The sequence below is a fragment of the Lissotriton vulgaris genome, chromosome 3_1 (genome assembly GCF_964263255.1).
Source record: "Lissotriton vulgaris chromosome 3_1, aLisVul1.2, whole genome shotgun sequence".
Classification (NCBI taxonomy): domain Eukaryota; kingdom Metazoa; phylum Chordata; class Amphibia; order Caudata; family Salamandridae; genus Lissotriton; species Lissotriton vulgaris.
The window spans coordinates 7,021,461-7,033,577 of NC_141689.1; the positions used below are offsets into that span (position 1 = coordinate 7,021,461).

Below are 12,117 nucleotides of genomic sequence, written 5' to 3' on the forward strand. Positions count from 1 at the left end.
CGTTTTATTTATTTTTGGATTCTAGGCACTCAGGAAGTTCAGGATCTTCTTTCTCCTACTAAACGCTGCTCCCAGAAGTATGTAATCGAGGGCCTGAGTGAGAAGTCCTCGCAGATCGTTGACCCGTGGGACCGGCTCTTAAAGATCTTGACGGTTGTCGGGATGAGGTGTGAATGGCAGATCGACAAAAGTAGTAGGTAAGAGGCCAGCCCCACTCGGAGGCCAGTCTGCTTGTAAGTCATCCTTACGTAGTCTGCCCGTGGTCTGCTTGTAAGTCACCCTTGCTCTGTCTGCTTGTAAGTCAACCTTGCGCAGTCTGCTTGTAAGTCACCCTTTGCTTGGTCTGCTTGTAAGTCACCCTTGCCAGGTCTGCTTGTAAGTCACCCTTGCCAGGTCTGCTTGTAAGTCACCCTTGCGTAGTCTGCTTGTAAGTCACCCTTGCCAGGTCTGCTTGTAAGTCACCCTTTGCTTGGTCTGCTTGCAAGTCAACCTTGTGTGGTCTGCTTGTAAGTCACCCGTGTATAGTCTGCTTGTAAGTCCCCCGTGTGTAGTCTGCTTGTAAGTCACCCTTGCGCTGTCTGCTTGTAAGTCACCCTTGCGCTGTCTGCTTGTAAGTCAAACTTGCGCTGTCTGCTTGTAAGTCACCCTTTGCTTGGTCTGCTTGCAAGTCACCCTTGCGTGGTCTGCTTGTAAGTCACCCTTGCCTAGTCTGCTTGTAAATCACCTGTAGGAGAGTAGGGTCTGCAATCCTATGATCACCCAGATTTTTTGCTTTTGTTTCACTGGTTTACGACTTTCTCTGGCTGTGGGCCTGCCAATCAGACCCACAGCCTGGCTGTTCTCTCTCTAAATTACAACATGTACCCTAGGTGCATTTACCAATTGGTACTGGGCCACCTTATCAGACCCTGTAACTCAGGGCATAGGTGTACCCAGGGCCTACCAGGGGCTGAAGCATGTATTATGCCACCCCTGGCTGGCCTCCTAAATTTGACACAACTGGCTGCATGACAGCTGGGGCAAAGTCGTGTAATCACCCTTTGCTGTAGATATAGTATACCTATATCTAACCCTAAAAATGGACACACAGATTCCTATCAGTCACTCCTATGGCAGGCCTTGACAATCCTGAAGGCAGAGTGCTTGGAATCGTGTGAGATGGTGCTCTGGCATGAGCTGAGCCTGTCTGCAGTTTGCAGAACCAAGTCCTAATAGATGTTCCATGATAACGCATACCATATACTCTTAAGTGCATTATAATCCTCGCGGTTAAATGCTATCTTTGGTATTGCTTTATCAAAACATGTCGAGTAAGGTGTCATACGAATTGGAATACTAACCCCTCGCCAATTCTGGCGACGGGGTTAGCATTCCACCCTTCTAGAGGGACACAACATGTATGTAACTGTGAACCCCGGTTAAAGTTAAACGAAGCTTCAGCTCCACAAAATGGATGCTGCCACCACAGACACAAGTCTGACCCCCTGCAGCTGGGAGTCCTTCCAGCGAGGGGAGCCTGGACAAAGGGTTTCCTGTCGAGGGCGGTGCTAGCACCGTCCCAGACAGGGTTTTGTGTATCCTGGGTAGGCAGGGCTTTACAGGAAGGTGACTGCTGAGTGGCACCCCGGTGCTCACTACGCATAGGCCGGTCAGAACCAGTTCCAGGGGCACACCAGCCCCTGGCCTGGGGAAAGTCCGGCATGGGAGAGGGGTGTAACCACCCCCCTCCTAGTCCCACCCATAGGCAGGACCTAGTCACCGGGTCAGCCCCTTTTCTTAGTATAAAGATAGGAGCTGGCCCCCTGTTCAAATTAGATCATCTTTGGAATCAAGACACGACTTTCTGCGAAAGGACATCAAGATTTCTTCTTCAAGATTCTCCCTTGTGGCTAAGGAGTAGTCACCCTGCATCCGCAGGCACCATCAAGAACACTGCGGTCTGCTGCAAGTCCTTCCTCAGGAATCCGACGACACAGCTCGACGAGACCCAGCTTCCCTGGCACCTCTGACCTCTACTCACCTCTACAGCCAAGCTGAGAACCGTGAGTGCGACGAGACCTCGAGGGACCGACGATCGCCAAGACTGCACGACTTCTTCACAACAAGCTCGCCGAGTGTCCCTCTGGTGAGTGCTTTGGGGTCCGAGAAGCCCGACCCTGAGCAGCTCCAGCACCGAAGATCAGCCCTCCAGCATCTCCACGATCTGCGTGGGGCCCTTCTGCTTTTTGCTGCTCACCGCGTTGTTTGGCTACTAGCCCGCTGGCTTGTGGCCTTCTGAACGACGCCCGACGACATCACTGCTGCTGGTCTGGTTGCTCCAGACTGGCCCTTGCTTCCTTCCAAGAGAGAAGCACCCCGGACCCTCCTGGTCCACTCCAGACGCCATTTTAGGTCCACGGCGTGGGCTTGAATTAGCCAAGGCTTTGTTGCCCAATCCTGGGTCCAGTGACGCCGACAGCTTCATCCATCGTGGGACAGCTCGCTCCTCCATCCTTGTCGCCGACAACGCCTCCTGGTCCGTGAGATCTGCAGAGCCCATCGTCGCCCACTCACCTAGTCGAGGTGACTACCATACGGTGCCCTCCTGGTGCCACCTGACTACTGGCTAGTAGTCACGAACTTGGTCCCCTCTGCTTTCAGGTGTCATCTATCTTCAAGATCCAGGCTTGGATCACTTCGAACTCTCTTCACTGGTCGCCTGCCAGCATCTTTCTTCCAGGCTCCTGGTCCGTCTACGAGGATTCCCGACGTCTTTTGAGACCTATGCAGCTGCAGCCCCTGGGCTAGGTAACTTCGGCATTTCGGTGCCCCAGCATAGCCTCACTATCCAAGGGTCAGAATCCACTTTCGTTTTCCTCCTACCAGGTCGGGTTCGCCCGAGAACACTAACTCTGTGAAATCTAGCTACCATAGACTTTGTCCCGCATCACGCGTGAGAGTGCACACTCTGCACCCGAGTCCCCTGGGTCTCCTAGAAGTAATCTAACGATTCTATAGTCCAGTCCTAGCGATTCCAAAGCCTATTAGTACTGTACTTACCTGCTAGTAATTTCGCTTTCCACTTTCAGAGTATATGGTTTTCCGTGCCCCTCAGGCATTTGTATATACTGTGCTAACTTAAGTATTTTCGTAAGAGTTTTGTTTTGTGCTTAGTACCCTGTCCTCATAAAGAGTACAGGGCTGTTGTGATTTTAATAAATACACTGTTTATTTTCATAACACTTGTGTGGTGTCCTTTCACTTGGTGTTCAAGGGGTATATGTGTGGTATAACAGCTGGCTTAACACGCCCTCTCGAGTCTTTAGCCTTAGACTGCTCGTGTCCACGCTACTAGGATAGCTGGTCTATAAGGTTGACTTACAACCAATCATCAATAAGGGTTGCTGGACTGATACATAGTGTTCACTAGAATAGTGAGCACTGCATATCAGGCCACCTTCTCACATTGGTGAGCAGCGGTTGGGATTTGAGCTTGCTGTTGTTTTGCCACACGTATCCTAAGAATATCTTGTTGAAAGATCACATAAGTACTGTTAGGTACATATAACTTAGCTTAGAATACTCTGAGTTCTACTGAACCAGCTGTTGCAGCTCCTCAAGGCTTAGCACACCTTGGCTGCAGCTCTTAGCAAGGGATCAGTAGGCAAACACATAGTGTAGGTAGGTGCATCACTTACACCACACTAGAAGCATGTCTAACCTCGGAGAGTCTACTGAGACCCCTCTGGTGGTTGAGGACCCTCCACAGGCCTCTTCTAGATATGCAGCCCTTAGCTTCCAGGAGATGAGACAAGTGTGTACCTCCAGGAAGCTAAAACAGGGGTCTAACCCCACAATCCCATTTCTGATTGGTCTCTTAGAGACTTATGATGCTAGAAAGGCTGAGAAAACTCTTAGCTCTTCTCATCCAGAAGGGGACATGCCCGCCCTAGAAGGAACCAGGGGTGACCCAGATCTCATCCATCTCTCAGGTGAGGAGGATGATGATCAGGAGACATCTGGGGATGAGGCAGACAAAGGTCCAGAGGTAGTTAGTCAGCTAACTAGGGACAACTTAAGCAGGCATGAGAATGGTACTAGGAGATCCCTGGGACCCCTCTCAGGCCAGCTTAACATTGGGAATGGACGAGTTAGGTCTCTATCAAGAGGCTCTGGCAGATCCATTCAAACCAATGGCTCTCAGAACTCTGCTCTGAGGAGGATGACCTCCCCTCAGAGGAGAATCTATGAAGCCAAGGAAAGGGAAGTCAATCTGAGGATTGCCAGGGAAGAACTTGCCCTGGCCAAAGAAAGACTTGCCTTTGCTAGAGAGCAGGAATTGAGTGGGTCAAAACCCACTGGTGGCAGCATTGTACCTAGCAATAGGGAAAGGAGTTTTGATACAAAGCACCTGAATAAGATAGTGCCCCCCTTTAAACAAGGGGATGACATCCACAAATTGATTACTGCTTTGGAGAGGGCCTGCACTGTGCAGGGTGTTCCCCAGAGTCAGTGGGCAGCTATCTTGTGGCTCTCCTTTGAAGGTAAAGGTAGAGATAAGCTCCTCACTACTAGAGTCGAGGATGCCAAAGATTACCAAGTCCTGAAGAACACACTGATTGATGGGTTTGGTCTAACCACTGAGCAGTACAGGTTGCTGTTCAGGGATACCCAGAAAACTCATTCTCAGGATTGGTCTGATTTTGTAGATTGTGCCACTAAGGCTTTGGAGGGCTGGTTGCTGGGCAGTAAGGTTACTGATTATACAGGATTGTACAATTTGATCATGAGAGAACAAATTTTAAACAATTGTCAGAACCAGTTTTTGCATCAGCATCTTGTTGACTCAGATCTGACCTCTCCCCAAGAATTGGGAAAGAAGGCAGACAGATGGGTCAGAACAAGAGTTAAGCAGAACCAGGGCCAGCGTCAAGGTGGTCAGAAGAAAGCAGACCAGAAGGGTAAAGATTCTAAGGGTGAACAAAATGACCAGAAGTCTTCAACAGGTCCCCAACAACCCAAAGAGGGTGGGGGTCAGGCTCCCCAGAAAAAGAAGAATCAAGAAGGCCAATCTAAAAGGTGGTGCCAATACTGCAAAAGTAAAACTCACTGGTTTAGTGAGTGCACCGAGAAAGGAGGGCAAACTCCTGCCACTGCAGCCCCTGAGGCAACTGCACCCCCTAGTAGAGTCAGCAGTGGTAGTGCACCTCCCAAGGGATTAGTTGGGTTAACCTTGGGTTCTGAGGGGTATGACAACTTAGTTGGCACACTCACTCAGGCTGTCCTTGTCTGTACAGGGGATGTGGATATCCCCTGATATAAGTCCCAATACTTTGGGCAAATACAGACAGACACCTTTCATTAATGGAAAAATGGCTCAGGCCTATAGGGACACTTGTGCCAGTGTCACAATGGTGACACCTAACTTTGTGGACCCTGGACAGATCATGCCAGGTACAGATTTCCTGGTGACCAATGCAAGCAATGTCACTACCAGTCATAGTATGGCAATTGTTGCTTTCTCCTGGGGAGGGGTAAATGGCCAGAAGAAGGTTGTTGTTAGTTCAGACCTCCCAGTAGATTGTTTGTTGGGCAATGATTTGGAGTCATCACAATGGTCAGAAGTGGAGCAGAGGACTCACATGGAGATGTTAGGCTTGCCAGCACATGTGTTTGCTGTGACCAGGTCACAGGCCAGAAGATGCCCCACTGAACAGGTGCTGGATCCTGGAACAATGGACCAGACACCTTCCAAGAAGAAGAGCAGTAGGGTTAAGGCATTGCCTCCCCCCTTGCCCCAGGTTGAGGATCAAGTCTCAGAGGAGGCTGACCTACAGGAATTGAGGGAAACTGAGCCTAGAGAGTTTGAACTTGATCAAGTTGAATTTCTGGGTTCAGGTGGCCCCTCAAGGGAAGACCTGGGGAAGGACCAGTTAGACTGCCCCTCTCTTGAACCCCTCAGACAGCAGGCTGCTGCTGAGGCTGCTGGGAATGCCACAGGTACCCACAGGGTATACTGGGAAGATGGACTCCTGTACACTGAGGCAAGAGACCCCAAGCCTGGCATGGCCAGGAGGCTGGTTATCCCCTTGTCTCAGAGAGGTTTCCTCCTTACCTTGGCCCATGAGATTCCCTTAGCAGGTCACTTAGGCCAGACAAAGACTTGGGACAGGCTTGTCTCACACTTTCACTGGCCTCACATGAATGAGGATACCAAGGAGTTTTGTCGCTCCTGTGTCACTTGCCAAGCCAGTGGTAAGTCAGGTGGCACAACAAAGGCCCCCCTTATACCAATGCCTGTGGTGGGGGTGCCCTTTGAAAGAGTGGGGATTGACATTGTTGGTCCAATGGAACCCCAGACAGCATCAGGGCACAAGTTTATACTGGTGGTAGTGGATCATGCCACCAGGTATCCTGAAGCTATTCCACTTAGGACCACTACAGCACCTGTAGTGGCAAGGGCCCTAGTTGAAGTGTTCTCCAGAGTGGGCTTCCCTAAGGAGGTTGTCTCTGACAGAGGTGCAAACTTCATGTCAAGCTACTTAACTGCTATGTGGAAGGAATGTGGTGTCAACTACAAGTTCACCACACCCTATCACCCACAATGCAATGGGCTTGTTGAAAGGTTCAACAGGACCCTAAAAGGGATGATTCATGGACTACCTGAAAAGCTCAGGCGTAGATGGGATGTCCTGATTCCCTGCCTTCTGTTTGCTTACAGAGAGGTCCCACAGAAGGGGGTTGGCTACAGCCCTTTTGAACTTTTGTATGGGCATCCTGTAAGAGAACCCCTGTGCTTGGTGAAGGAAGGATGGGAGAGACCTCTCAAAAAGCCTGCAACCGGCATAGTGGACTATGTACTTGGTCTCCGCTCCAGGATGGCTGAGTATATGGAGAAGGCATCAGAAAACCTTAAGGCCAGTCAAGAACTTCAAAAAGCTTGGCATGACCAAAAGGCTGTCCTGACTGTTTATCAGCCTGGACAGAAGGTGTGGGTGTTGGAGCCAGTGGCCCCAGCAGCACTCAAAGACAAATGGTCTGGGCCCCACACAATTCTTGAGCAAAAGGGAGAGGTCACCTACCTGGTGGACCTTGGAACTCCCAGGAGCCCCCACAGGGTGCTCCATGTCAACAGGCTTAAAGCATATGTCGACAGGAAGGACATGAGCTTGCTCATGGCCATAGATGAGGGACAGGAGGAAGAGAGTGACCCTCTCCCAGACCTGCTCACTCAGAATCCTGATGATGGGTCAGTAGATGGTGTTGTCTTTTGTGGCAGCCTCTCTGAGCATCAACAGAAAGACTGTAAACAGGTTCTTCAGTCTTTCAGACATATGTTCCAGGGGTGGGGAATTCCTATCTCCCGACGCCCGAGACATCTAGATTTCTTAGGAGGGCAAGAGGTTTTAATTTATATTTTGTCCAAACGACAAGTAGACAGTTTTATGGTAATCCGATACACAGCTGTTCAACCCTGTAGGTCACAGCCAGTTAATAAGATGCTCTGAGCAGTTTATTGGCAGTTAAAGGGTGAATGCAAAAGCTGGGGCCTGCACTTTAATTTCCCCAGAACAACAAAATGATAAAGCAGAGCTCGAAGTTGGAAATAGCTTGTGCTCGTGTAGCTTCCAGGCCCCATGTAAGAGGCTGCCTTATCTGCCTCTTGGCCCCTTGCTCTGACTTGAACTGTATGACCCCTGCCTTGTATTCTCTGCTCCACTCCTGGGCCTCATCTTTAACTCACTTTGCTTTCCCTTCTCATGCACCCCCTCCTTTGCACTTTGCCTTTCCTGTACACCTTATGTTACACCCGGTGCCTGAACCTGCTCACCTCACCCCACCCCCTTAGCCGCCCTCTCTGACATCTCTGACCCAGTCCCCTTGGCCTCTCATATCTTACACATTAAAGCTCATTAGTTTCCCCATGGGCTTTCATGCAGGCCTAAGGCCACCCCCAATTGTGTCCTTGCACTAGGCCTCTCATGTCACTTTGTGCCTGCACCAGGGGCATTGTGAACACACTGCGCTAGAAACTACAGCAGCTGTGCACTTTTTGATGGGCCTCTTCATTCTGCTGGTCCGCAGACAAAGGCCCATAATGGACTTGAAAGGGTGGGTGGGTGAGTGAGTGAAAGGGTGGATGAATAGATGCATGTATGAATGAGTGAAAGGGTGGATATACAGATGCATGGATGAATACGTGCAAGAGTGGATGATAGATGCATAAATTAATGAGTGAATGGGTGAATGGATAGATGCATGTTTGAATAACTGAAAGGGTGGATGTATAAATGCATGGATGAATACATGCAAAAGTGGATGATAGATGGATACATTAATGGGTGAATGGATAGATGCATGTATGAATGAGTGAAAGGGTGGATATACAGATGCATGGATGAATACGTGCAAGAGTGGATGATAGATGCATAAATTAATGAGTGAATGGGTGAATGGATAGATGCATGGATGAATGAGTGAAAGGGTGGATATACAGATGCATGGATGAATACGTGCAAGAGTGGATGATAGATGCATACATTAATGAGTGAATGGGTGAATGGATAGATGCATGGATGAATGAGTGAAAGGGTGGATATACAGATGCATGGATGAATACGTGCAAGAGTGGATGATAGATGCATACATTAATGAGTGAATGGGTGAATGGATAGATGCATGGATGAATGAGTGAAAGGCTGGATGGATGGATGAATGAATGAGTGGAGCGTAAGGGTGGATTTTTAAATCCATAAATGGATGAATGAGTGAAAGGGTGGATGGATAGGTGCATGGATGAATACGTGAAAGGGTAGATGTATAGATGCATGTATGAGTGGATGGATATAAGGATGGATGTGTGAGAATGGGAGGAAAAGAGCAAGGGTGAATGAAGGGATGGGTGAGTGGATGGATAGGTTGAAAGTGGATTGATGAGTGAAAGGATGGACGACTTACTGAAAGGGTGGATTAATGGGTGAGAGAGTAGATGAATAGATAGCTGACTGGGTGAGGGGGGATGGGTGGGTGGCTGGGTGGAAGGGTTGACGGATGGCTTGGTGGGTGGAGAGTTGAGTGTAAAGGTGGATGGAGGGATTAGTGAAAGGGTGGATGGATATATGAGCGAAACGGAAGATGGATGGGTGAAAGGGTGGATGGATGAGCGAAAGCATAAATGGATGAGTGAAAAGGAGGATGGATGGGATGGATGGATGGAGGGATGAGTGAAAGGGTGGATGAATAGGAGTGAAAAGGAGGATGTGTGGGGTGAAAGGATGGATGGATAAGCAAAATGATGGATGAGTGAAAGGAAGGCGGGATGGGTCTGTTGGATCGATAGGTTTGGAGATGGCAGGATAGGCTTTAGCAGCTACAGTAGAGGTGGTGGAGCTCTTGATGGGCCTCTTCTGTCTGCAGCTCGGCAGACAAAGACTTGTAATTAATTTGAATGGATGTGTGGGTGAAAGGATGAGTGAGTAGAAGTGTGGCTGGCTAGATGGATGGATGAATGAGTGACCGGGATGGTGGATGGACAAAGGATGTTATAATGAAGGAAAGGGTGAATGAGTGGATGGGTTACAGGGTGTAAGGATTAGAGAGCGAAAGGATGGATGAATGTAAAGGATAAATGGATGGATTGATGGATGGGTCGAAGGGTGGGTGGAAGGATGAGTGAAAGGGAGGGTGGAAATATGAAGTGAATGAAAGGGTATATAGATGGAGTGAAAGGGAGGGTGTATGGATGAGCGAAAGGATGGATGGTTGAAATGGATAGGTTTGGAGATGAATGGGTAGGTTTGGATATGGATGAGTGGCTCGAGAGACAGATGAACAGATGGATGAACAGATTAGTGAAAGATAATGGATTAAAGAATGAATGGGTGCCAATGTAAAGGTGAAATGCTAGATATCAGTGGGTGAAAGGATGAATGGATAGATGCTTAGATGGAAGAGGCAAGAGAGCTATTGTGGAGAGGATTCCAATTACTTTTTTTCGCTTGCTTGGTGTCATAAGAACTTTGAATCATCGTGGGGGGTATTTAAATGTTCTGGTTACTCACTTGGCCTACATTGTGCTCCTTTCTCTACCTTGGGATTATCAGGTAGGCGTGGTGCTGTTTGCCAGCGAGTTCTTACTAGACAGCTAGTATTTGGTCTCATAAAGGCCACATTGCCATAGAAATTCCCGGCACTGAACAAAACTACTTTGTAAAAGAGCAGAATGCTGTCACACACAATGAAGCCAGCTCACAGATAGGAAGAGATAGCATTTCAATAAAAACAAAAGGTCTTGGTTAACTCAAATTTCATTAGGGGCTCAAATGTTAAAGTCACGAAAGTGCACCCATGATATATGTACTTGTATTAAAGGAGATTTACGTTTTTCATGAATTCACATGAATTTCCTTAAGTAGGCCAGAAAACCGTAGTCCTAGAAAATATTTGTGAATTGCATCTTAGCATGAGCAAATATGAATATGCCCCAGCGGAAATCTGTTGAGTGTTTACAAGTTCACTTTTTCTCCAACCACATTTTTCCCAGCCCTGGAAGAAACTTTACTTCTGCCGTTGTCGGGGGTAAATTTCCGACCTTTCTCAGTATGGGAAAAGATTAGAGAAGAGCTGGTGAAAACCTCCAAAATTCAAATCCTTCTATAGTATTAGCCTGACATAACCAGAGAGGCTATTATCAGAGCTCTTCTACAAAGAGATTGCAGCCATTATTTGACGGTGCACTACATGGCACCAAAGGGACAAGTGGATTTTGTTACAGGACAAGTAGATTTATGAAGCTACTTGTCCCATGGACAAGTACATATTTCAATAAATTCCACACCCCTGTGTTCTCTCTGACACCCAGTCAGACCAATTGGTGTACCCATGAGGTTGACACTGGTGACAGTCTGCCAGTCAAGAGTAAAATCTACAGGCAGCCTGATCATGTTAGAGACTGCATCAAAACTGAAGTGCAGAAAATGTTGGAGTTGGGAGTCATTGAACCCTCAGATAGCCCTTGGGCTAGTCCAGTAGTTCTAGTGCCAAAACCTCACACCCAGGGTGGTAAGAAAGAGATGAGGTTCTGCGTAGACTACAGGGGTCTCAATGCAGTCACTAAGACTGATGCCCACCCAATACCAAGGGCAGATGAGCTTATAGATAGATTGGCTTCTGCCAACTACTTAAGCACATTTGACCTGACAGCTGGGTATTGGCAAATCAGGTTAGCTGAGGATGCCAAGCCCAAGACAGCATTTTCAACCCCTGGTGGGCATTATCAATTTGTGGTAATGCCCTTTGGTCTGAAAAATGCACCTGCCACCTTCCAAAGGTTGGTGAATCACGTCCTCACTGGGCTGGATGAATTCTGTGCAGCATATCTTGATGATATTGCTGTCTTTAGCTCCACCTGGGAGGATCACCTGGTCCACCTGAGGAAAGTGTTAGAGGCTCTGCAAGCAGCAGGCCTCACTATCAAGGCCACCAAGTGCCAGATAGGGCAGACACAGGTTGTATACCTGAGCCACCTTGTAGGTGGAGGCCAGGTTCAACCACTGGAGAGCAAAATACAGTCAATCAGGGACTGGGCTCCTCCAACCACCCAGACTCAGGTTCGAGCTTTCTTGGGCCTGACTGGTTACTACAGAAAGTTTGTCAGGAACTATGGATCAATTGTGACTCCATTAAATGAACTGACAAGTAAGAAAATGCCAAAAAAGGTTCAGTGGACAGCAGGCTGTCAGAAAGCATTCCATGACCTAAAGCAGGCCATGTGCACAGCACCTATCCTCAAGAGTCCAGACTACTCCAAACCATTCATTGTCCAAACAGATGCTTCTGAGTTGGGTGTGGGAGCTGTTCTATCTCAACTGAATTTTGATGGTCAAGACCAGCCCATTGCTTTTATAAGCGGAAGGCTGACCCCCAGAGAGAAGAATTGGTCAGCTATTGAGAGGGAGGCCTTTGCTGTGGTTTGGGCCCTGAAGAAGCTGAGGCCATACTTGTTTGGCACTCACTTCAAGATTCAGACCGACCATAAGCCCCTCTTGTGGCTAAATCAGATGAAGGGTGAAAACCCCAAACTGCTTAGGTGGTCCATTTCCCTACAGGGGATGGACTTTACAGTGGAACATAGACCTG

At 48.4% G+C, this 12,117-nt stretch overlaps 1 protein-coding gene across 2 annotated transcripts in view; it reads left to right on the forward strand.

Moving 5' to 3' along the window:
- INTS10 (integrator complex subunit 10) overlaps positions 1-12,117 on the forward strand; it is a 216,223-nt gene that overhangs the window by 94,437 nt on the left and 109,669 nt on the right. For both annotated transcript variants that reach the window (XM_086959984.1, XM_086959985.1), the window contains exon 7: positions 26-197. In XM_086959984.1, coding sequence (XP_086816110.1) covers positions 26-197 — 172 coding nt within the window. The remainder of the gene's footprint in view (positions 1-25; positions 198-12,117) is intronic.